This window comes from Mustela lutreola, chromosome 8 (genome assembly GCF_030435805.1).
Source record: "Mustela lutreola isolate mMusLut2 chromosome 8, mMusLut2.pri, whole genome shotgun sequence".
Lineage (NCBI taxonomy): Eukaryota > Metazoa > Chordata > Mammalia > Carnivora > Mustelidae > Mustela > Mustela lutreola.
In genome coordinates, this window is record NC_081297.1 from 47662770 (window position 1) to 47689671 (window position 26902).

At 46.8% G+C, this 26902-nt stretch overlaps 1 protein-coding gene across 1 annotated transcript in view; it reads right to left on the bottom strand.

Moving 5' to 3' along the window:
- ANO2 (anoctamin 2) overlaps positions 1 to 26902 on the bottom strand; it is a 348569-nt gene that overhangs the window by 72321 nt on the left and 249346 nt on the right. The window contains exons 15-16 of the mRNA XM_059184572.1: positions 10111 to 10185; positions 139 to 334 (exon numbers count right to left, since the gene is read on the bottom strand). Coding sequence (XP_059040555.1) covers positions 139 to 334; positions 10111 to 10185 — 271 coding nt within the window. The remainder of the gene's footprint in view (positions 1 to 138; positions 335 to 10110; positions 10186 to 26902) is intronic.

Genomic DNA, 26902 nt, shown 5'->3' on the forward strand with positions numbered 1-26902 from the left:
ATAAAATGCATTGCACAAAGCATTTTGTCCCTGTCCCTTTTCTTCCTTTTCGGTCACCACCACCACAAACCTTGTGCATATTGAACTGACCCGTATTTAAGGGGGCCTGGGGCAAAATGGGATTTGGGGACACAGTACCGATTTTGGTGAGCCACATGGCCACGGCGCCATAGATCTCGTCCAGGATGAGGATGACCACAAGGTTGATGATGACTGCCGTTGCTGTCACTGTCACCCGGACATTGGAGCGTGTGGACTTGTTGAGAGACAGGGCTGCAGCGATTGTGATACGATACACGATGACCCCAAAGACAATGGAGAAGGTCAGGGCAATCTGTTTGGGAAACAGGGAGAGTCAGTGCCTAGTAGACAAGTACTGAGCAGCTTCTACTTGCCCAGCCAACCATCCTAGCCGCTACATCAGAAACTATGGATATGGAGTCCACTCGTGTGCACCCTCTGAACTCACGTGCCAAGCCTGAGGACAGTTACACTGTCCACAAGAGTGAGTCTTCCATTTTTATCAGACACCAAATGGTTGACAACACACACAAAACCCTAAGAGTGAAAACGCCGGACACTGAGGGGTGTGTGGCACACGCACCGTGGTTTCCTTCACTAAGGGGCTTCTAGTCAACTATGGAGGTGAGCTGAACTCTTGGTGAGGCCTACTGGAGAGGTAATGTGTGTTCAGTGAAGGGACTGGGTACAGAGGAGCAAGCGGACCAGGTTGGGTAATGGGATAGACTCTCAGTGCAGAGAAACAGAGCCATGGAAGGCATCTGAGCTGAGAAGCGGTGAGTTAGAGCTTCAGGCGCTGGGTGTGGGAAGGCTGCCCCAACGAGAACCAAGGGAGAGAAACCAGGAGTTAGGTTTGTAGACTCTCAGTCCTCAGGTGAACAAAGTATCACACTAAGATTTCTCTACCAGGCAACAGTAATGGAGGACTCAGATTTTTCATTTGGTGCCAAAACCTCTGGCTGTTCACACTGAAAGGAAAGGTTCCCAGCCACTGGACCTCTAAGGGTCCTCCACTTCCTCCTTCTAGAACCTGAGAACAATAAATCACTCTCCCAGATGAGCCCCTTCCCTCTCCCATCACAGTCCAGGAAAGCCCATTTCCATGAAGCATGAGGATATCAGGGGAAGAACGTGGCCTGAGTAAGCTCTCAGAGAGGGCAGAGGGAGAACACGGAATGTCTAGGTGTATAACCTGCTCTGAGCAAAATTCTAATTCTTGTCAGTCAAGTGAAGTCTTCTTAGAATTCTTTCCACAGAGAAGGCTGTTCAGATAGTACTCCCCCTGGGGTCAGGGCATGGTGGGCTGGCACTGGCTGTGGAGAGCTACATGGATACATGGGGAGAGAAAACGTTCCCTCTGAAACTACAAATTGTCCTGGACTACATGTTCTCTCCATAGAAAGAAGGGGAGGAGGGGGTATGGAGGAGAGCGGAAGGGAGGTGGGGGCTCTGGCTCAGGCAATGTTTTTCAAGCAGTGTGCAGGACACTGGTGAGCAAATGGGGAATGGGTTGCAGAAGAGTCAAGGTGTGACCATCATCAGACCCCTGGGGGGGATGCCTGGGGATGCAGCCTTAGCTAATTATCCCTGCAAGCCATACAAATATTAGTTATTTGTCTTCTGGGCCACCATGTGAAGGCAGGCAGCATGGCGATGTTCTCTGGGTCCAGGGGGTGTCAGGGTGGAGGAGAGGTTAGATGGAAGGACACTGTGTGGGAGGCCCCTCTTCTGATGCTGGGTAGGGGCAGGAGCAGCAGCAGCAGCAGCAGCCCCAGCCTCCAGGACTAGGGGGGAATGACGACCCATGGAAGTGGGAAAACCTGGACATGACATCACTGTTCTCCAGCAATGTAGATGTCTTCACTTCCTGTTCCTCTGGGATTGTCACTGCCAGACAGTAAGGGCCTGGAAAATGTGGTGTGAGATTCTTTTCCCCCAAAATCACTTTTGCAGCAAAGGCCAGTGATAGCAGTACTGATGAGAGTCGGGGGGTGGGGGAGGCCAGGGCATCAAAGAGTGAGCATGTATGCATCTGGGGAAAAACAACAATGGCAAAAACATCCTTGGCTTTGGGGTCTTGGGGGTGGAGCATGGAGGATGAGTGGGGAGGAGATCAGCTTCTATTCTCCAAGAAGCTCAGCTGCTCAACTGGGGACGGAAGAAAACTCTTCGTTGCTACCCACTGTGTGATCTGTGGGCCTGCTGTATCAGCTGGGAGCTTGGGGGACATGCAGGGTCTCAAGCACAGCTCCAGACACACTGGCTCAGAATCTGCACTTGAACAAGATTCCCATTCAAGTTCTAGAGGCACTGCTCTCTTGCGAAAGCCCTTTTCCCCACCCTCCCTGTCTCCTTGGCCCTACCTCCAACACACCCTTCCCTAGTCCTCTGCTGCTGTTCCTTTTGATCCTAACTTCTCAGCCCCTGATTTCCCATGCCACTAGAGAAACCAGGCTCTGACCTGTCTTACAGTGGTACTCACAAGGATCACAGTTCTCAAGCTGAAAGAGCCTGGAGAACACCAATCCCGTCCTGTGACCACTTTGAAGATGAGGAAACTGGCATGGAAAGTGAAGAGATTTGTTCAAGGTCACAAGGCCTGAACTACAACCCTCATATCTGGGATTCTGATAAGAGTTAAAGGACTTTGGCCTTCAGGAATCATCCCAATCCAACCTCTAATCTCATATATAAGGAAACTGAGGACTGAGAAGCAGCAATGTGATGGGTCCAAGGTCTGGACAGTTCCTGGCAAAGCTGGGATGCTAACGGTGGGACCATCATAATGAACTAATCTAGTTGTGTCCTCTCAATTTTGTTATTCAATGCCCATCTTCACGAACAGTAATTCTTATAACAATAGCATAAAATATGGCTTTTCTGGATGTGATTTACTAACCATCCAGGACCTGAACCCTGCTCTGTGGCTCCCATGCCTACAATCCCATCCTGACATTAGAATGCACGTCCTCTAGTACTAAATCCAGCACTGTTTTAACCACTCTGGCTGCAGTGTTGATTTTGCTTATTAAATTCAACAAATATACACTGGATATATTTCATGTTTGTGATCGGTTTCCCTCCAAATAGGCCAAAAGTGGGGATTGGTCTTATAACTGCATTCTGCACCTCGTGTCAGTTTCACAGCACTGCCTCACTATAGAACCTGCTTGGTAAAGATTGCCTGGTCCCTAGCTCTAGGAATCTAGCTCTCAAGTACATGGGAACATCACCATGCTCCCCATTGCTGTTTGTGTTTTGATCCTGTAGTTTTACTTGTAGATAGAGCCAAACTGTAAGGAAAGCCAGGTTATGGAGTCCAGAGTCCTATTTAATGCTATGAGAGACAGGAAGGAGAATGGGTCTGGACCCCACCCTCCAGGTCTTGCATTCTGCATCAAAGTTGAGAAAATCATTGCACATATACAAAGATGAGCTTTGTAGCAGCTGGACAGAGTACAGGCTCAGCTCATGTGCTCTGAACAGAGAGCAGAGGGATTAGAGAAAATCCTACGGAAGTAGTTTTGGGTCAGTTTCCTATGAGAAAGGCTTGGGGAAAAGAATTTTTAAAAAGCAATCAGAAATGGAAAAATCAGAAGCAACCTGGGCTAACCAGCAGGAGTGTACCCAGTCTAAAGCAGGGCATGAAATTAGTGGCTCAATTTTAAACCATACACACACTAATGGCTTTATCTCTGACATAATAACTTGTCCCTGGAAACTTTATTAATCTGACTAATTAACTTATATTCTCACTCAGCCATTTATAAGATATGTCTTGAGTGCCTTCTGTGTGCCAGTCACCATGCTAAGTGGCAGGGATATAGTCACAAACAAATCACACAGGACTTTCTGCCCTCATGGCACTTCTAGAGAGGAAAGACAGACAACCAACTACCAACTAACATCAACCAGATAGTATATCTGGTGTGATAAATACTGTAGAAACAAATAAAGCAAAACAGGAGTAGTGGGACAGGTTGCAGCTTAAAAGAGGGTGGTGAGGAAAAGCGTAGGTGAAGAGGTAACATTTCAGCAAGGCTCTTGAGGGGGTTTGTCTGAGGAAAGGGGCTTCTGGGCAGAGGGTGGGTAAAGAAGAAAGCAAGGGAGGGGTGGGGTTGGAGAGGAGGACATAGGACAAGGACATGCAAGGACGTATAGAAGATGCTGGCTTCTGTATTTCATAAGAGGCCGATGCTTAAGGCAGTTTTGAGCAGAGAAGTGACATGAGATTTGTTCTAGATTTTAAAAAGATGAGTTAGCTGCTCATCTCTAGGTGCACTATTAGGGGGCCCTTGCCACAAGCCAGGTGAAGGAGGTGGCTTCTGGAAGCTGGTTCCCAATTCCCAAGTAGAAGTAAATGATTGTCCTGGGCATGTGGGAGGGAGGCTCAGGCTCCTAGCCTAGAGCCAGGACACTGCTTTTGATAATCTCCTCCCACATAAAAGGGAAACAAAGCAAGTTTAATTCAAAAAGGAAAGAAAGGGGCGCTTGGGTAGCTTAGTCGGTTGAGCATCCAACTCTTGATTTCAGTTGGGTCCTGATCCCAGTGTTGTGGGGTGGGGCCCTGAGTGGGATTCTCTCTCCCTCTGCCCGCACCCTGCTGAAGTTCTCTTTCTCTCTATCTCAAATAAATAAATAAAACTTAAAAGAAAAAATAAAAGGACAGAAACTGTAGCTCAACATGTCAACATGTTGGGTTGGAGAAGAAAGAGGAAATTCACTTTTGTCCTCTGTAACAGGTGGGGAACAGGCTGGCCTCTGTCACAGGTGAGGAAAAGAAACACAGCCCTTGGCCATTGTTTTGCTCTCACCATCCCATGAAAATTACCCCAGCTGATCTGGCAGACTAGCATCCCTAAAACTTTCCCCATGACCATGACCTTGGCACCTTCTGCTAAGATGTAGTCACCGGGGTGAAGAAGGAAAGGGTATTCAGTACTCTTGTGTGTTGCAGTATGTGCCTTTGGCTTACCCTAATTCTATAAGCAAATCTCACTTTTTTATAAACATCATTGTAACCCTTTATCTCCCACTCCACGCCTTGTTTTAGGGCAGTGCCAAGCCCTTCTCTTTAGAAGACTGAGGATTTTTTTTTTAATGAAAAAAATGAGGAAAATTTAGCACAAAATAAAGATGTTTTTCTACCTCAGCCACAGCCACTTCTTCCTAGGAACATCACCAAGGCAAGGGAAGCAAGGGCAAAAATGAACTATTGGTACTTCATCAAGATCAAAAGCTTTTGCACAGCAAAGTTAACAGTCAACAAAACCAAAAGACAACCAACAGAATGGGAGAAGAGATTTTCAAATGACATATCAGATAAAGGGTTAGTATCCAAAATCTATAAATAATTTATCCAACTCAACACCCAAAGAACAAATAACCCAATCAAGAAATGGGCAGAAGACATGAACAGACATTTCTGCAAAGAAGACATCCAAATGGCCAACAGACACATGAAAAAGTGCTCAACATCACTCAGCATCAGGGAAATAGAAATCAAAACCACAGTGAGATAATCACCTCACACCAGTCAGAATGGCTAAAATTAGAAGTCAGGAAATGACAGATGCTGGCGAGGATGTGGAGAAAGGGGAACCCTCTCCTACACTGTTGGTGGGAATGCAAGTGGGTGCAGCCACTCTGGAAAACAGCATGGAGGTTCCTCAAAAAGGTGAAAATAGAGCTACCCTATGACCCAGCAATCGCACTATTGGGTATTTACCCTAAAGATACAAATGTAGTGATCCGAAGGGGCACGTGCACCTAAATGTTTATAGCAGCAATGTCCACAATAGCCAAACTATCAAAAGAACCTAAATGTCCATCAACAGATGAATGGTTAAAGAAGATGTGATACACACACACACACACACACACACACACACACACACACAATGGAATACTATGCAGCCATCAAAAACTAAAATCCTGCTATTTGCAACAACGTGGATGGAACTAGAGAGTATTATGCTGAGTGAAATAAGTCAATCAGAGAAAGACAATTATCATATGAGCTCTCTGATATGAGGAATTTGAGAGGCAGGGTAAGGGGTTGTGGGGGGTAGGGAGGGAAAACAATGAAACAAGATGGGACCAGGAAGGGAGGCAAACGGTAAGAGACTCTTAATCTCAGGAAGCAAACTGAGGGTTGCTGAGGGAGGTAGGGGTGGCTGGGTGTGGACATTGGGTAGGGTATGTGCTATGGTGAGTGCTGTGAATTGTGTAAGACTGATGATTCACAGACCTGTACCCCTTAAGCAAAGAATACATTATATGTTAAATAAATAAAAATACATAAAAGAAATTAAAAAAAAAAAGAATTGGATGCATAACAGAGTAAGCCACCCATCTGCCCCAAGGGTATCTTGACTATTCTCAGCTTTTTTGCTTCCTTATAAATTCTCATGGAGGAAATATAAAGACCTTACAATGTTATTGTTTCATTACTGCCCATCCAACTTATATGCTATTATTAATGTGTACAATGTAATTCTACTTTTTTTTTTTTTTAATTTTAAGTAGGCTCCACACCCAGTGTGGGGCTTGAAATCACAATCCCAAGATCTATGCTCTACTGACTGAGCCAGTCAGGCACCCCTCTATCTTATTATTAACCCTATAAGACACCATCATCCTTGTTTACAGTCAAATACCACATAGGTTTTCCCACATATTTACCAATTTTTTCTTCATTCCTTCTTAAAACTGTGGTTTTCCAGATGGGATCACATTCAAAGAACATTCTTAGGATTTCTTTTAGTGAAAGATTCAGTTGGCTGCAAACCCTCAGCTTTTGTTTGGCTATAAATATCTTTATTTTACACTAATACTTCTACATTACATTTTTCTTGGGTATAGAATTCTGGGTTAGCAACTGTTTTCTTTTCAGCGCATGAAGATACACACGTCCCTGTATTCTGACTTCCAACTGCTATGTGAAATCAATGGCTGATCAAACAGTCTTCATTAAGGGTAATTTGTCTTTTGATTTTTGACTGCATTTGAGATTTTTCTTGTGTCTCATACATTCTATAGTCTCACAGAGATAGAGTCCTTTTTATTTTTCCTGCTTGAATTTCACTGGGATTCTTCAATCTCTGAATTGGAATTCTGTTAGCAGAACTAGCCAACTAGGAGACCATTAGTCAGTGTATCATTCATTACTAGTCTCACCTCTTCTTCCAGTAGTGCAATTAAATACAAGTGAAATCCTCTCACTCTATTACTTTCTATTTTGAGTTTTCAATCTTTTTTTTCTAATTTTTTCTAACCTGAATTGCAGTTCACGAATGATGCCTTCAGCTATGTCTAATTGGTTTTAAACCCGTCCCTGGGGTGTGTGTGTGTGTGATATATATTATTATATGTTATATATTCACATTCATTGATATATATCCATTTCCAGAAGATTTATTAGCTGGTTTTCAAATCCTTAGGTCATTTTAAAAAGTTTCTTATTTTAGGGATACCTGGGTGGCTAAGTTGGTTAAATGTCTGCCTTCAGCTTAGATCATAGTCCCAGGGTCCTGGGATCCAGTCTTGCATCAGACTCCCTGCTCTCTGGGGAGTCTGCTTCTCCCTCTGCCTGCCACTCCTCTTGTTTGTGCATGCTCTCTCTCTCTCTCTCCTTCTCTCTCTGACAAATAAGCAAATAAAATCTTTAAAATAGTTTCTTATTCTTTGCAGATATTTTTAAACTGGGCATTTCGACCTGTGACTGAGTATTTCCAGTATCTTTAGTCTTTGCTGTCTCTCCACACTGGTTCTCTCTCATTGTGTTTAGCTTCTGTATAATTGATTATTTTTAACTGCCTTCTCTTCTTTGACCTTAAAAAAATTCTTTTGGGGGGATTTTTTGAGGAAGAGTGTAAATCTGCCTTCCCACAGAGAGAACGTGTGCTTGCTTCTGCTGGATAACCAGAAGCATGACTTTCCCTGGCCATTTTCACAGTCTGAGCTTCCTGGATCTTCTCAAGTGAAAAACTGGGCTGGGAGTCTACGATGGGGATTGTCTATGGCCACTCCTTCAGGACAGGATTTTGTTTCCCTGTTTCCCCCTGTTCTGCTTAGAGCCAGAGCAATGTTCTCTGCAGTCCCGAAAGTGCGGGGGGTGAGTTTAGTTCTACTTCGCCTTTATTCTAAAAGTTTAGATCTAGTATAGTTCCAGGCTTAGTGAGAACTTCCTGTTAGCATCTCCACTTTGAGCCAGCCGCACCCCAATTTCTATCCTCTCTGCACCATAAAACCATAAAAACCAAAGCCCAAGTTTGCCTAGATGGGAAAATGTCCTCAAGGCAAAAGCAGTATTGATGCCAAGTATTTGTCTCCTTGGTTAGTTTCCCTTAGATGGATCTGCACTAGGAATAGCTTAGTATTCTCTACTAACTTATTAGACCCTCAAGGCTTTAAAAAGAATGAAAAATACATTCATCCATATATATTTCTTATGTTCAGCAAAATGGGATGCTACAAATATCCTAACCTACCGCTACGGGAGATAGAAGTCTATTTCACTTACCAATTTCCTTGTTTATGTACATATTTGTTATCTGTAAAATCCTTAAAGGAGAGATTATTTTATTTTCTACTCTATCCCTAATGCCTAAGAACAGTGTCGACTATATAGCTGGCACCTGTTACATATATTTTTTAAATTCCTTTTAAAAATATTTTATATTAAATAATCTCTGCACCCAACATGGTGCTTGAACTCACGATGCCCAGATCAAGAGTCACACACTCCAGTAACTGAGCCAGCCCTCCCCCTTGAATATTTCTTGAATGAATGAACAAACTCTTTGACAACAGTATGCACATTGTGGGAGGCTCTGAAATGCTAAATTAAACTTTACATCATTCCAGCTTAACACATTGTGATTCACCACATATTCTTGAATAAATTCCGCATGCCTTGCTCTTCTTAAGCAATGAGAAGGTAAGGAATGCAAAATCTCAGTTTTGCCAAAGCATGGCACCCATCCCCTCTGTACTTCATCTGTGAAATGAGGCGCTGATATAAAAGGTGCCTAGGAGTCCTTCTCTTTTTAAATCTCTGAGACTAAGACATGGTTGCCGTGTTCCAGGAGCACGCCAGCTATAATCACCTCAGGTCAGGGCCAGAGGTAATGCTGGCAACGAGGTCCAGAAAATGGTTGTGATTTCAGTCCCAGAATAAGCAATCCATCCCCGACCTTTACAACTAATGTGTAGTCCTGCTTAGAAATGCTGTAAGGACACAGCTTTCCTTTGTAAAACAGAAGTTCCAGTCTTGGCTACTAGAAGGAATCTACCTATAAAGGGGGAGCAGAGGTCTCAGGAACCTGAGCTTCAGGGACAAGAAGATTTGGGGTCTCCTTGCTCTGCTCACAGTTATCTCCCCCACCCTGACTCCCAGGAATGACCTGCTACCATTTTATTAATCTGACTCGAACATGAATCCCACCCATTCCTCATCTTCCCTGACACAGCCGAGACCCATGTGGGTCTTTTGAAAAGGCTCTTCCAAACTCTAAGGGAGAACATAGGGAAACAGACACAACTATAGGGGAGCTTAAGAATCAGGCTCACACAGAGCCCAAGCTGGCTGTCCTCTGTGGTTTCTAGGCTCTGTTCTATCCCACAAACCCTCAGGGAGAGCCAGCCCACAGCCCAAATAGGCTGCCACAATTCTGTAGCCATCTTACCTGGGCTACCTCTTCCAAGGCCTTGGTTTTTCTCAACATGGAAGACACCATCTCACAGCCCACCCCTGGAAGGTCTAACTTCAAAACCCTTGTGTGCAGGACTGGGAAGATAGAATCTCTCTACCTTCCTGTATCTGGGAAGACAGAACCCCTTCTGTAGCCATGGAAGGCCACTGACCTCCAACCCAGGTCTGAGGGAATCCCCTTTCCCTCTTCTGGTGGCTGGCACCCACAGCGCCTCACTATCAGGTAAGACCCTCCCTGTTTAGACAGGACTGTGGCTTCATCTTTCCTAGCCCCTCACTATCCCCACAGCATGCTAGAATAACACACCCATGGCGTTTGCTCTATGGGATCTACATGCATAAGTCATAGGCCGAATTTCCATCAAGAAAATTACCATGAACAAGATGGAGGCGAAGTTCATCAAGTAACCCGGGAAACGATCTTTCCAGGTCAGCTTATCTTCATCATCCTAGGGAAACAGGAGAATACAATCAGATAGCACAAACAACAGATGTATCAATTTCCCTCAAATTTGTACACATTTGCATATCCTTAATCATTCACTACTCTGAATAGGTGTCTTCCTAGTCTCTGATGCCTTACCCTTCATATCCACAACAGCCCACCTAATTTTGTGATTTCTGCATAGCCTGAAAAAAACATGGTTTTTCCAAAGAGCTCAAATTTGATTCTGGCCTCAGACTGAGCTGAAGTTTGGATGATCAGCTGTGTGACCATTTCTGAGCCTCTATTCCTCATCTGTAAAACGGACACAGTCATGAAACCCATTCTGCCTACTGCAGGAGACAGTCTTATTTACATGGTTTCATTTTAATGAGAAACATGTGAGCATAATAAAGCAATGGACAAATGACAGCTAGAACCCAGCCATGGAGCAGCATCCCAAAATAAGTCATTCTTCAGATGAAATATCAATGATTCACCTTAGATCCTTGCAAGCATGCAAAGTACCTATACCTTCTTCAAAGAACCTGTATGTGTTATCTTTGTTTCCTCCACAATGACTGCATTCTCCCCTCGTCACAAAAGTAAATATTTTGAGGCAGAAGTTAGCCTGATATCTTGCAGTCAGTCTATCTGTAAACCCTAATTTTTCCGCTCACACTGGGTCCAGTTCACCCAAGCCACTGTCCTGGGACAGCCATGCCATCAACCACAGTCCTCCTTGGGTGAACTCTAGGGGCCCTCCCTGGCAGAGCAATGCCAACAAGGCACAGAGGGCAGAAACCCTTGCTCATTAGCTGCCCCTTAACTTGAGCCCAGGCACTTGATTTCTCTGAGCTGCTTTTCTATAAAGTTAGAATTGGTGCAGTTTCCTATCCACTACCAAGGTTGTGGTGAGGACCCACTGAAGCCAGCTGGCAGGAGTCCTCATGCATTTCTGTAATAAGTCTGAGTCAAACTCAGCAACTCAACAGTCCAGGGCCTCCTGCTCTGGTTTCTCTTCCCTCCTCCCCCTTCTTTCCCAACACACCTGATTTGGCTCTAGCAACAGTGCCATCTAGCCTTTAAGAGCTTGTACTGTAGGCTAAGAGCCCTCCTGGCCTGAAAGACTTTCTAAAAGCCAGTGGATGCCCACCATGGGCAAACCTTGGGGCCACGCATGGTGGGGACACAGAAGAAAGTGGGTACGATCACTGCTCTGGGAGGGGGGCTCACAGTCTAATGAGACAGAAGGGACACCCACACCAGAAAGCTTCAGGAATCACTTGCCGTTCGAGAGAGAGGGTTATCTGGAGAGCGAACCTGTAAGCAACTTGAGAAAGGAAGGATGTGTCTTTCTCACTGCATGCTGGAACTGAGCACAGGGCTGAGCTGGCTCAATAATGAGGGTGCAAGGGAGTGTTAGGGCAGAAGTCACTCAGTGATCGGCACTGTCATTCCCAGATGACATAAGCATGCGAGACTCAGCTGTCACAGACGGCACAACAGAATCCAGGCTCTAGATTCTGAGACCAGCAGACTTTCCATCACATAGTGAGAACAGGCAATTATAGGTCGCAACCATTCTGAATAGGTGGGAGCATGTAAACTTACTTCTATCAGGATTGGAATAAGGCTCATTCATATATTAAGTCAACATGAAAAGGGAAGAGCATTCTCTTACTTATCTCCTTCAGTGTTCATTCTTAGTTGCACTCACACTGGTGAAATTGTCCTCTAAGATTTTGAGGAGGAAAACTGAGGATGAGTGGTGGGCAGTAACACTCAATAGGGATTCAGGATGGAAATATGGCAGAGCATGATGGGCTCTTCTTAAGGCACCTGCAGTGCAGGGAAGGTTTTGGTAATTCTCTTTGTTCCTTCTCTCTGGCTTAGAGGTGAGAGGTTCTGCCTTAAACCCCAGCAAACAAGTGGTGCTCAGAAATATTGGTGGTGATCCAGAGAAAATCCAATTAGAGGTTCCACTGGTCACCAGTTCCTTCCCAGTGGGGCTTCTGAGTGAGAAACAGGGCAAGGAAAGGTAGAAAAACCTATGCTCGGTCCATGGCATGGGGGAAGGGGTGAGAAAAACCAGTCAGTGAGGGTGACCTGAGGCTCAGAGTGGTCCTCAGGGCAGAGCTGGACAGTCCTGGAAGAAATGGTGGAAGGGAAGCATAAGTCAAAGAGCAGAAAATATGGCCAAGGTCAAATGGGCTCAAAGAAAGAGGTATACAGAGTGACTAATAAACCTGTGGGCAAGGTCAGGCATCTGAGATAGCCTGGGCTAAGGCTTCCTGCCTGGTCGTTGTCCATGTTCTTCAGGCGAGAGGTCAAGGGGGATAAAATGTCTGCGGACCAGCCTCTACCCTGCCATGACAACTCTGTCCTGGAGAATGAATTCTGTCTGGTTCGGTTCCTCTCAAAAGACACAGTCTGAGCACCCAGAAGGCCATGCTCTGGATACCTAAGGACATGCAGGGGAGAAGGCTCAGCCCAGCCCAGAAGGAGCTCAGGAGACCACCAAGGAATCAAAGGAAAGAATTTTCAGAGCTAATCCTGGTAAGGAACATGGTGCTACTATTTTGCATAAAAATGAAACAGCTAAAAAGCAACTGAATTGGATATCTTCTCAAAGCAGCTATTTGAGGGAAAAAGATTCATTATGATGTAGATGCTCTGATGTTTGTTGAAAAATCACCTTCCCTCTCATGTTTACCCTACTGAATTTTGGGGGGGGGGATTTTTTTTTTTTTTTCTGAAAGTCACAGCTTCTAACATACACACAGTTCTCATACATTCAGACACTATTCAAACAAGGGCTAAGAGAAACACAAGATTGCAGACTGTTTCCAAGCCCCCAAAAGTTCCCAGTAAAGATGTCAGTGAGTAAAGCAGACTTTATGTGTAATAACCGTCTCTGGTAGTGGAAGTTCACTAACACTGTCCACTTACTGGCATATTAAAGAGGTGAAGATTCATGGCAAAATGCCATTAATTTAAATACACTATGCAGGAAAGTCCGATCACCAACATATGGGATAAGAGAAAGAGAAGTAGGCTTGGAAGCTGAACATCTGAGTTTAACTCTTGCCTCTACTACCTCCTTGTCAAGTGATGTCAGAAAATACCCACAACCTCAGGTTCATCATCTATAAAGTCATTCTATTCTTTATTTGTAAAATACATAAAATAGTAATAGCACACAGAATTACTCTGTGTCTTATATTGATTACCAGCCTAAGGAGAGGGCCAAGCCAGTGCACCTGCACACACAGCTAAGTGAGAACTCTCAAGACCTCCCTCTCTTTTTTTTTTTTGAAGATTTTATTTATTTATTTATTTGACAGACAGATCACAAGTAGACAGAAAGGCAGGTGGGGGAGGGGAGCAGGCTCCCCGCTGAGCAGACAGCAGATGTGGGGCTTGATCCCAGGACCCTGAGACCATGACCTGAGCCAAAGGCAGAGGCTTTAACCCACTGAGCCACCCAGGCATCCCTCTTTTTTTTTTTTAACCTAAGATTTTGTTTATTTATTTATTTTAGAGAGAGAGAGAAAACAAGCACACATACCAGTAGTGGGAGAGGGGGCACTGGGCAGAGGGAGAGGGAAAGGAAGAATCCCAAGCAAACTCTGCTCTGAGCACAGAGCCTGACGTGGTGCTCGAACCCATGACCCTGAGATCATACCTGAGCCAAAACCATGAGTCAGATGCTCAGTGGACAGAGCCATCCAGGCGCCATGTCTCCTTTTAACAGTGGAGGTGACAACACTTGTGCCCCCTAAGCCACAGAGGCGTTGTATGGATCACAAGTGAATGGCTGTGAGAGCTTTGGAAGCTATAAGGAGCCGTACAAAAGTAAGATCTCATCAGCTTCATGATTGTATCAAAAGCAGGTGGTTAGAAAAGCACTTAGCTAATGTCCCCATTGTTAAGAAACAAGCCTAGCTGTTGTCTGTGTCTGTCGCTTTGTCTCTGTGGTGTTGGGTCTTTGTTCCTGGACTGTGACTGCTACTTCTGCCACTTCCGGGGCTCCAAATAGCAAACAGCCCAGCGACATTCACAAAACAGCAGCAAAGTGCCCTTCTGGTCGATTGAGCAGTTGGAAACGGGAGCAGGATAGCAGGTGAGAATACTATTCAAACAAATCCTGTGGAGAGCAGCTTTGAAAAACGGCCAGTCATTCCCGAGTTGTTTTATTTTCTCATTTTTTTTTTAAAGATTTTATTTATTTATTTGACAGAGAGAGATCACAAGTAGGCAGAGAGGCAGGCAGAGAGAGAGAGAGGAAGCAGGCTCCCTGCTGAGCAGAGGGCCCGATGCGGGACTCGATCCCAGGACCCTGAGATCATGACCTGAGCCGAAGGCAGCGGCTTAACCCACTGAGCCACCCAGGCGCCCTTATTTTCTCATTTTTAATCAAGGTACAATTTACATATGGCAAAATTCACCTTACTGGTGTGCAGTTCTGGGAGTTGTGATGAACGTACACTGTCGTGTAGAAACCACAATCAAGACAAGGAGCAATTCCAAATCACTCATTAGCCACCCCCTCCAAGTCCCTTTGGAGTCTGTCCCCCAAGGCTGCAGCACCCGGCATGACCTGCCATGTGTGCCCTAAGTCTTGCTTTTCCCAGAATGCCCTGTAAGTAAACTCAGACAGTGTGGAGCCTTTCAAGCCTGCCTTCCTTCATTTGTCACAGCACAGCTGAGACTCATCCGTGTGGCGTTCTCAGGGCTTGTTCCTGCTCATTGCTAAGTAGCATTTCACTGCATGGACATGCCATGGTCCATTTACCGAGAGGTGTCTGGGCTGTTTCCAGTTTCTTGTGATTACGAATAAAGTCATTTTAGGTCTTCGCGTACTACTTTCAGTACTAGCACTGGTTTTCATTTCACTTAGTTAAATACCAAGTTGTGGAATCGCTAAGTCATAGAGCATATCTATGTTTGATTTTGTAAGTGACTGCCAAACTTTTTTCCAAAATGACCACGTCATTCTGCATTTGCACCAGTAACGCATGAGAATTTCTTCGTCTGCTTTCTTTCTTTTCTTTAAATAAGCTTTTTTATTTTAAGATTTTTATTTATTTATTTATTTGACAGAGAGAGAGAGAGAGAGAGTGAGAGAGAGCACAAGTAGGCAGAAAGGCAGACAGAGGGGGAGGGGAAAGCAGGCTCCCCACTGAGCAGAAAGCCCGATGCGGGGTTCGATCCCAGGACCCCGAGATCACGACCTCAGCTGAAGACAGAGGCTTAGCCCACTGAGGCATCCAAGTGCCCCTAAACTTTTTATTTTTGAAGATCTTTAGATTAACTGAAAAACTTCAAAGATGGCACAGAGTCTAGGCAAACATACTCAGTTTCCCCTATTACCCTATTAATATGGGTATATTTTTCACAACCAATGAACCCATACTGTACATTACTATTAACTAGTTTATACTTCATTTGAAGTTTCTTTATTTTTACCTAATATCCTTTTTCTGTTCCAAGGTCCCATCCAAGAGGCCATATTATTATTAATCATCATAATCTCCTTAGGCTTCTCTAGATTACAGTGGTTTCTCAGACTTCCTTGTTGTGATGACCTTTTTGGAGGAGTACTGGTCAAGTATTTTATAGAATGTTCCTTAATATAGGCTTAGCTGAAGTTTTCCTCATAATTAGATGGAAATTACAGGCTTTGGTGAGGGAACTCGAGGGTGCAGGCTCAGTGGAATGTCCCAAGCTCAAAATGTCCCAGAAGAAGAATCATCTTGCTCCAGAAACCTTCTTCTTCTCTATGTCCACTGACTCAGTAAGCTGAACCATGACCCTTTGAGCAGAAAAAGGCTGAAACTGAGGCATTTGCTTGGGCTCCTTCCTCCCCAACACTCACCGCAAGCTGCCCCAAGTGCTGTAGCATCTAGCTCCGGAAACATTCTCCTCATCTGCTCCTCCTGTCCTTTCTCCTGCTGATGCCACAGTTTAGGCCCCGAGCATCTTTGGTTTCATTACCTTCTGCTCTAACTGCTCATGGCCTTGTCTCTCCTCCTCATGGACTTCCAGCTCCAGGAGAGCAGAGGCCCTGTCTTACTTGTCTGCATGCACCTGGTGTTTAAGCAAAGCGGCAGGTACACAGTGTAGGCTGAATAAATGTTTGTGCAAACAGAGATGGGATTCAGTCCCCTTTCACTACCTAAATGAAAGCCAGAAACCGACAGGAGTTCTGCTGTGAATTTCTGGAGCCCTCCAGATACACGCTGAATAAAATAACAAGGAAAAAGACCGTTGGCATGCAGTCAGGTCTGGAGGCTGGCAATCGATAAAATGGGGCCATCAAGTTGCATTTGAGAAAAGAGAAAAACAACATTCTTTGCTCATTTATCTTCCCTCTCACCCCCCTTTGCTGCTTTCTTGCTGGAGTGGGGCCTCCCAGAAGCCTGGCTGGGAGAGCCGTGGTGTGCCCAAGAACTGTGCAAGGTAGGTGAGCCTGGGCACAGCTGCCTGGGTCTGATTCCCAGCTTATACACTTACTATGGGACCACAAGCATGTGACCAGCTTCTCTACACCTCAATTCCCTCATTCCTAAACACAAGACTGAAAATACTGACAGCTGTGCAAGACTGCTTCTGGAGATGAAAGGAGGAAACAGAAGGGACTCTGCCTGGGTCTGTGCCTGGGACCCAGCTTGAACCCAGTACTTGTTACCTAATGTCATTACCATTACAGTGGCTTCACCTACCAGGGACGTTGGCTCGTTGGCTCTGGCTGGAACACATTAGGTGAAGTTTCCTGGTCAACGTAACAAAGAAACTCCAGTTCATTTTGGGCAGTGCTTTCTATAGCACAGACCCAGGGGCCACTCTTCCTGTTTCAAGACTACCCAACCATCCTGTGTGGTCTCGTTCTGCCACTCTGGTGCCACTCTGCCCTCACACAAGGCTGCTCAGAGCTCCCTGTGTTGGATGAGCCCTCAAAAAGTCTCAAAAACATTTACTCGAGGAACAGAGATCCCACCAACTTTACCATCTTCTCTCTCTCTCTCTCAAGTTCTCTCCCCTAAAGTAGCTCCTCCTCCAGGAAGCCTTCATGGCCTGTCCAGAAGAGTGAGGCCAGCTTGGGAGTGCATGTCTCTCCTTTCGCTGAACCCGAGGGCCCCCAGACTGGTCTTGGTCCCCACAGCCCAAGCACACAGCCTCTTTGGCTGAGCCCTGTGGACTTGCCCACAACTAAGGCCCAGAGCCATCTCAAGAGTCTGGAGGTAAAAACTTTTAGGGACAGGGCCTCCATCGAGGAGAGAATTCTTGGCAAAGGAGCCAGAGGCAGTCACGTGGCCCAGCACCTAAGTCTACAGGCATGCCTGAAGCCCAGGGCTGAATGCAGTATAATTTGTGGCTAAAATGGAAAACATTCTTGGATCCTCCCACTGCTTGGTTTTCCTAGCAGACATAGAAAAACAGACTCTGGCTCCCTGTCTCCCATCCTGAGGTCAAGCCTGCTTATTCTGACCCCTCAGGCTCCCCAGACAGCTTACTGCTTCGCTTTCTCTGATTCCCGACCAACTGCCTTGGCCTTCCTGGGTTCCAGTACTAGACCAAGCGCCTCTCCCTCCCTGACCCCAGTCCCCACAGTTCCACCAGGTGCCCTGCCTGCTTTCAGAAGAGAGACAGCCCCTCCCACTCATTCTCTCAAGGGGACACCCTACTCCACTGTCCCTCTGCAGGCCTCCCTGCCTGTAAAAAGAGTAGTTTGGGCTGAAGCCCAAATTAGTACTTCCCTCCCTAGCACTACACTCCACTAGTACTCCCTCCACTAGTACTACATGTGAATCCTAAATACACAACCTCACCTAGAACATCACAGAAAGGCCTTAAGCCGAATGACCATGGGCCGAGAATGTGTCTAAACCCTGTGAGTCTGGTTTTGAAAATGCTTCATGGGTGATGCCACAGAGCAGCCCCATTTGGGAAATACTGTTGTTCTTCAGGACTCACCCCTCCCTTGCTGTTTCTGCTCTGGGGCCCATATTCCTACGGCCTGCCCCTCTGTGAACAGTCTTGGAGAGGAGCTCACAGCGTGGAAGCGAGACTGGAGACCACTCCCTCATGAGCAGGGTGTCCACACAGAATCTGTCATGGCAGCCGTGCTGCTGGCCCGGCCAAGCTGCCAACTGGCTGGCAGCCACGCCCTCCCTGCCCTCCCGCAGGCTGACTATAGGGATGGAGCCAGCACCGGTCGTGCTCCAGTGCGGGGATACGTTTCAGCTCTACTGCTATGCAGTGTCAGCAGCTCACAGGGTAAGAACGGCAAGAGAGAGGGGAGTACCCACTGGACCTCAGCTGTGCTTGGGAGGCCGGCCGCTGAGACCTGGTTTGATTTCCGAACCATTTGCTTGACATGTTAGAGACGACCTAGGCGGCAGCTGACTCCCTGACTTCATTTGTAAAGTTTACGTTGCATTTGGTGGATTTGTTGAGCTTTTAAATTCCCCACTGTGTGCAGAGCAGCATCACAGGCACCATATTAGGAGACAGTCACTGCCCTCCATTTAAAACCAGAGGTGACAGCTTTCTCCATGTGAAAAAGGAAAAAAAAAGGACATTTGGAAAAGTGTTGGTGACTTTTATTGAAAGAGTGTGCCCTTCGAAAGATTCCCCAGGCAAATGAATAAATAATAAACTTTAAGGGAACTTTTTTCACTGTTTTAGTAACATTGTCAGTTTGTTCTGGCCTCTGCCCAGGGACAGAGCTGTCGCTCTTATACTGCAGTGTGACTGTTACATTGTACACATGTAAACTAGCGTTAGTCTGGAACTAGGACTGCATGAGAAACATTCGCTCAGGAACTTGCAACAACAGTAAACTGGCAAAAAGGCACTGTAATTAACTCTCATCATGATATCTGGTGACACTGAACTTGAGCTTGCAATGTTTGTTGATTTGGTTTCCAAAGCTGTTAGGTAGTAAACGACAGTGGTTCATTGCTATTCATTAAAAACAGGGGTCAGAACAAATGGAAAGGGACCCCAGCCAGGGAAACGGGATAAGCCAGGCAGAAGCACTCCCTTGATCTTCCTCAAACCTGGGGGCCCCAGTCAAGGGAGATGTCCTCCATCACGCTTCAGGAGAACAGTGATCTCCAGCACCAGCCCTGGCACCACTTGTGGACACACCAAGAACCACTAGAATATACAGTCTTCAGCAATCTGTTCTAAAATTAAAAAGCGAAATAATCCATACAGGGATGTCTCCTTCCGTATGAACTATAGGTGAGGGGAGATCCTGCCCCATCTGTGCACGTTTCTCCTCTGGGTTCAGTGCCCTCCATGTCCAGCGAGGCTGAGAATATCCCAGACAGAACCATAGGACCATACCAGACATCAGTGTCCGTGGCACACTGTCCGTGGCAGGCTGTCTGTGGCATGCCTCACCAGGCTTTGGCAGACAGAGGGGAGTGGAGCAAAGGAGAGGAAGGAAAGTCTATAAAGGGAGGGAAGGAAATGGAGGAGCAAGGGGGAGGATGGTTGCAGGCACAGGTAGTTTCTGCCTAACTTTCTCTGTTGCCACTGCCCCACAGGGCCCAGAATGAGGCTCCGCCCACAGAGTTACTGAGTGGATTGAGCGTGTGCAGGTCCCACCATGGGAGGGCAAACGGGGCTTCCTGAATCCAAGCAGACTCACACAGATGCTGTAGATGACTCTCACTAGGCCAGCTGGTGAGAAAGGGAAGGACCTGAGGCCCAATGCTATCAGTAGAACCCATTGCACTGCCACACTACCCAGCCCTCATCTCGTCCACATACAGACCTTGTTATCGGCCCCTTGTACTCCCCAGGCAGTACTGAGTTCAGAGGATTTATTTTTGACATGCAAGAAGGGTTATAATACATTAATAGGCTGCTGGGGTCAGGCCTCTCAGATGTCAATGATGCAGTGGCCCTACCTGCCAGACTATTGAGAGAAGGTGCTGACAAGTTCTTTTACAGTGGTTCTATGAGCATCTTCTGTGGGCAGGGACTGTACCATGCTCTAAGACTCTCAATGTCATGACAGAGACAGATGGGTAAACAGTTACAGTGCAGTGGAGGACTTGTTGGGACGTGGCCATGACCAGGATACCATGGAAGCATTGGTGGAGGAACTCCTAACTTTTCTGTGTTCAGAAAAGACTCAGAGGAATGCATGAATGAGTGCTTGTACACACATGTGCACATACATACACATACAATCATGCTTTGTGGTATGGGGGTGCCCTAGAATAGTAACTCTGCTTAGCTAAGGTAGAGGTCCAAGACTGACTGTTCTATCCACCCACCGCCCCCCCCCATCCACCCACCACTCATCCATCTACCCACCCAGCCACCTAAACACGCACTCCTCTAGCCACCCAGCCACCCAGCCATCTACCTACCCATCCACCTACCCATCCACCTACCCATCCACCTACCCACCCACTCATCCATCCATCACCCATTCATCCACCTACACATCTATCCACCTAACCCCCCTTCCTTCCTTCCTTCCTTCCTTTACTATGTGCTTACTATGTTACAGGCACTTTTCAGGATTCTTTATCTATCTGATCTCATTTACTCCTCACAATAACTTTATGAGATAGGAATTATTAGACCTCATTTACACCTGAGGAAATTAGGACCCAAGAAATTAGTTACTTGACCAGGGTTACACTAGTAACCTTACTTACATTAGTAAGTCAGCAGATAATGATTTGACCTTATGCCAGTCAACAACCCATCTGCTTGCATCTTGAAGATGTTTTTTTCCCAACGGCCCTTCACCTCTGTTCTCTCCCCTGGGCTGCTGGGATCTCCATGAAACACAGAGGGTAAAGGGACTATTAGACTTCACAGAAGTGAGGGATTTGACCTGCAAGTTGGGGTTGCATGTACTTTGGAACCTTCTCATCCTGTCTCCTGACTCTGAGTCTTAAACTGTTACTGGCCCCGGGCAAGGACCCATCTTCCTGGTTACTCTAGCCTCATACCATCCACTATAGATGTTACTGTTGGGCTGTCAGGACAGTGGCCTTGTTTCCAATGTTCAGCCTCTCTGTCCCCAACTTCAGCATTAAGGAGAAGCTCAATCTGTACTTACTTCTCAAGTTTTTCTTTCCATCCTGCTCACAGTTGTCTTCCTGAAAATGAGATAGACTGGCAGGACCAAGCCAGACGTGCACACCCGTGCCAAGAAGAGACTACTCACTGCCTCAGAAAGTGAGGCGGGGCCCTGCCTTCACCCACCTGCAGCCAAGAACTAGAAACCAAGGGTGACCCAGTGCGGTGGCCACCTGGGGGAACCCCCCCACTCTGCAGCTTGCCCCACATCCCTGTCCTCCCCTCTCCCACCCCCATCCAAGGAGTCAACACACGTCACGTCCTTGCACTCCAGGCCCTGACTCACTGCATTGTTGGGCAATGACTGCCCTGAAATCTGCAGGCTCAGCTGCTCCAAGTAGGCTCCCTGCTCTGCACCACAGGGTACAGCCACCTCACTGTGTCACAGGCTAAGGGTTTGCTTTTTTTTTTTTTTTCTTTCCAGTGAGCTCAAGTCATCCCGAATGCTTAACCCCCAAGAGCGGCTAGAGTTGGCTCCCAGGTCATGCATAGGGCATCACTTTACTTAAGGAACAAAATGCACAGCTTAATATGAGAGCTTGGCCTCTCCTAACCACCCAGGGCTCTCTAGAATCCTGCGTGAACCACATAAGAATTTACAGATGATGCATTATTTTTGATTATGTCTGATTCGAAAACAGTGAAGATTGAGGCAGAGGAAGGAAGGGAAATCTACCCTTGAACATGGCAGGTAACCTGGAAGACAGGAACCATGGCAACAAATCCCTGATAGAAACAAGAAGTCTCCTTTCTTACTCTTGCTTTCTCTCCCTTCTTCCCAACTGATTCACCATGTTGGTGAGAAATATTGCTGGGAGAGAAGGAAGGAAGACAAAGGGGAATGAAAGAGAGCCACAAATTCTTCTTCCTGCCTGGGGCACCCCTGTTGACTTCTCTCCCTCCTTCTTGAGTGTGGGGAGGAAGGCATCAGACAGCAACCCCCAGGTTGCCTTAGAGTCGAGGGCTCGTCGTCCCCACTGGCCTGTGTTGAGAAAGCGCTCCTGAAGTTGGGTTCTAGGCCAGCTCTGTGATTTTTTTGCTGCATGACTATCCAGGAGCCAGAAAGAAAAATAAAATTGTTTCAATTCCTCACTAATACATTTTCCCTTGAAAAAGTAAAATGATTTTCATAACTATGCTCATTGCTATGTCCATCTTCTTTCCTCTCCCAAAGCTTTCAGCCCCCCAGCCCCCAAAGTTGACTACTGATATTTTTGCAGATGAAGAGTCTTTGATAGTTGTGTAGTAAGTAATTAACTTTAACCAAAAGGAGGACTGGCCTTTGCCCTTGGCTACTTAGGATGCCATGCCTGCTGGGAGCATCTTTGTCTGGGGGATTTGGTCATCAGACACCATAATAATGTGATTTATGTTGGGCTCTTTGGGTACAAAGCATCAGTTCTACCCCTGGGCAGGTTGGAGACCATAGGTCAGCCACGTAGGTGGTATATGATCCAGAGAATTGCCCTGATTGGCAACACTCTATGAATTCTGTCATACATGGATGCTGAGAAAGTGACACAGTCCTGCCTGGACAGGGAGATGGAAATTCTATGGTTGGTATTTCTTTGAACACCACCCTACATGCTTCGTCCAATGTGGACGAAGGTTCCAACCTGGTTTTTTTCTGAAATAAGTGGTGCCAGGTTTCAGTGAATTCTGAGTCTTTCCAGCAAGTCACTAAATGTAAGGGAATTACAGGAGAGCCCCTGACTTGCGATCTGTATCAGAAGTGAGGGTGGTCTGTGCAGAGTGGGCCTTCTCACTGCGCAGTTAGCTAACTCTTCACAGCTGGCCTCCACTTCCAGGGTGGATAATACTGAATAACAGATTTCTAGATGGTACCTCTGTTGGGGGAGCCATTCTTCCTTCAGTGGTTTGTGTAACTGACCTAATAAGGACTCTTAGCTTGGGATGCCTGGATGGCTTAATTAGTCAAGTGTCTATCTCCAGCTCAGGTCATGATCCAGGGTCCTGGGATCGAGCCCCACATCGGGGTCCCTGCTCCTTGGGGAGTCTGCTTCTCCATCTGCCTGCCTCTCCCCATGCTGTGCACACACTCACACATGCCCTCTGTCAAATGGATAAATAGAAAATCTTAAAAAAAAAAAAAGTCTCTTAGTTCATGAAAAGATTACAGGGCTAGCCTTAAACCTAGCAGTCAGCTTTTAGAACTGTAGAGCCAGCACAAATCGCCCCAGTGCCAGGCTTGCAGTTTTTGGTTGTATCAGTAATCCTTCACAGAGACAGCGTGCTTAGGAGTCCCACAGCCTCATCTTGGCAACCTCGGCATACTAAGCTTCCTGCTTTCTGCTCGGTCCAGTTATCTGTGCATCTCCATGCACAGGAGATCGCTGATCGGCCATCTCCTACTCATCTCCCACTGTCTGGAGAGCAAGGCAGGAAGTGACACACAGAGAGGTGAGGAACTGAACTGGGGGTGCCGATCCCTCAGGGACAGTAAGCAGTCGTATCCATGGACGCATGGTCCTTGAGCCCCATGAACAGGTGCTTTTTGAACTGCGAGCCCACGTCAAACATCACAGGTCTCCTGTTCCTCTCCAGGAAGATAGCCAGGAGGAAAAACCAGCATGGAGGCGGCAGCGTGGAGCAAGGCACACACGCTGGATGTGGAGACTGGAGTCCCAGTGTCAGCCTCCTAACCCTTGGGGGCTACATGACCTCACACAAGCCACTTGACCTACAATTAGGTTCTCTCACCATGGGACAGCAAGAAAGAACGTGGCATCTGCCTCCCCACCACCCCACCCTGCCGCCCACAGGTGCCAGGCGGAAATCATTCTAAAGCCCACATCGCAGATTCCACAGACATTTTGAATAATCAACTGAACTACCTGTTAGGGACCTTGAAGGTGCTTTCACACCATTGTTTCTTTCCCTTAAGTCCTCACGTTCTGGTGTTGGGGGCTACATGTGGGGAAAAAGCCACAAGTGGGGGTACAGATGACAGCAGCTGGCTGTGAGCTGGTAACTCCCAAAGCTGCATAAGAGAAGCTGAAGGTTTGCTCCACTGTCTCCTCCCTTTCTGGGCATGTAACATATGCACTTAAAACCCTCCTCTTGGCAACAGCGTGAGGCAAGTCTTCCGGGTCCCACTTTACCTGTGGAGAACCAAGGCAGAACTAAGGAAATGTGGGGTTTCCATACAGTGTTAGAGGGACAGTTGTGTCTGGGGCCACAGGTTCCTCCATCCATGCAATCTCCCCCAGCCGCAGCTCTCCAGCTCCGGGGCGGTGACTATCCCACAAGGCCAGAACCTGCTCACTCACAACCACGCTTGCCCTCGGAAAGGGGTTCTCTGAAGGTCTAGGTTTGCTTCTAGGTTTGCTCCCACTGCAAAGGGGGGTAGAGATGAGGACAAACATCTTTGCACCTTTCTCTCCTATGCCAGGGCCCCTTTCCACCTCTCATTTAAGAAGTTCAAGGAGGGGCGCCTGGGTGGCTCAGTAGGTTGAAACCTCTGCCTTTGGCTCAGGTCATGATCTCAGGGTCCTGGGATCGAGCCCTGCATAAGGCTCTCTGCTCAGCAGGGAGCCTGCTTCCCCTTCTCTCTCTGCCTGCTTCTCTGCATACTTGTGATCTCTGTCTGCCAAATAAATAAATAAAATCTTTAAAAAAAAAAAAAAAGAAGAAGAAGTTCAAGGAGCACGGGGCTGCCTTGAAGTCACAATCATCATCTGCGAACATTGGTGTGAGTCCCCAAGAGCACTGAGTAGGCATTGCTAGAGGCTCCCAGAGTGTGTAACACACAGGCCTGACTCTCAGCAACTTCCTCAAACCTGCTCATAGTCATGTTTTTAAGTCTATGCATGGACTATATAAAGAGACAAGAATATCATCAGAAGAGTCTTCACCGTCCAAAGGATTTGCTCTAGAATAGAGAGAGAACAGCCCATTTTTTCCACAAAGGAAGGAACTATGTGTTTGCATATGAGCATGTACACGGAAGTGTGTGTATACATTTACATGCATGTGTATGTGTGTGGGGGGGGCAGAGGGGATGGATGGAGCTCAACAAAAGGAACACACTTTTCAAAAGCCCACACTAGGAACACGGTCATCTGCGATGCTAGAGCTGGCTGTGGCTTGTATCTGTTTGGAAGTTTAACCCTGGAGCTATACAATTTTCCCTAAAAGGGTAAAACAACACAGCACAACAACAACAACAGTACTCAAAAGTGTGCAGACATAGTCAGCCATTTTCTTTCCTCTGACCATATTTTGCCAAAGCCCACATCCTAGAATTCTCTCCTCCTCCGTGACAGGAAAGTCTCAAGATGGGCTGTGTTTTCACACCCATGTTCTAACTTCTTCTCACGCTCTTGCAGCCACACATCAGTTGGCCAACCAGCAAACCCCAAGGAGCATGAGAAACACTGCCCAGTCTCCTCTCTCAGCCCTGTAGTGGGACGTGCCCTGGCACACATGTCCTGGGCATGGCACGGCCTGGATGTCTCCTCCTGGCCGGGGGCTGGAGGGACCAGCCGCTCAAGGCTGCCTCCACACTTCCTCCCTGAGTCAAGCAACTCTTCAGAGCCATGGCTGGACTCCCCACATGCTGGATTCTCTGCAGCATCTCCTGGGTTTTCACAGAACCAAGAGGTAACCAGCAGAGTAAAAAGCTAAGCCCGTGACCTCGCCACCCATCCTCCAGTCCAAGGATATGTAAAAATGTACCAAGGCCACAACACTGGGAGAAAAAGTCCAATGCAACTCTATAATTGTGGTCCATCCGCATGGCATATGCTGTGTTGTCACTGCATTCTCAGGAGGCCATTCGTGCCTCATGGTGGCCAGGACCGTGAATGGTAACAGAGGCCCAGCAATGTCCCGGGTTCTGTGCTTTTCTGAATGCTCTTGATTTAGAAAGCAGTCCTTGGGCCAAAAAATCAAGTTCTTCAGATAAATGCTGCTCTGCTCATTTTTTCTTTTTTTCCAGGTTATGTTCGGCCCAAGTGTGAATAATTCCTGGATGTCAGCTCCCTGGTGGACGGGAGCCAGCCTTCTCTAGGCGTGTGCACGTATGTATGCACACGCACCTGCTGAGGAAGTAAAGAAAGTAATAGAGACCCAATATATAGACAATCTCTGCCCCATGACCTGGCAGTGAGGAATAACATCCGTCTTGGACAAGAGTCTAGAACGATTTCAAAAAGCATTTCAGAGCACTTAGAAAGAGCCAGCAGTAGTGTCTTAGAGCAGATAATGCCCTAACTCCCCTTGTCTCTAGATTTCAGGAGGACTTTTTCATGAATTTAGTTTGTAAATAGGTAATGTGTCCTAGTGGCTCCAAAAGCCCAGTGTGTCCTTGGCAGGGTGAGGAGTCTCCCAGCCATCCGTGTCCACACCTGAGCGGTTCTCGCTCCTACCTCCTGCTACTCCTGATTTCCCGACTGAGCTTACAGAAGGTCTTATAAACACAGAAGCACTAATGCATGTGTGTGTTTATGAGCATTTTCTCCCCCTTGGACACAGAAGGAGGCATACAACGCACCCTGTCACATACTTTCGGCGAGGCTTGAGGAAGGCTCTACCATCTTTGTACCTCTACCGTCTTGAGAACTGGGGAGCGGATGGTACTGTGCAGTGGCTTGGACGTG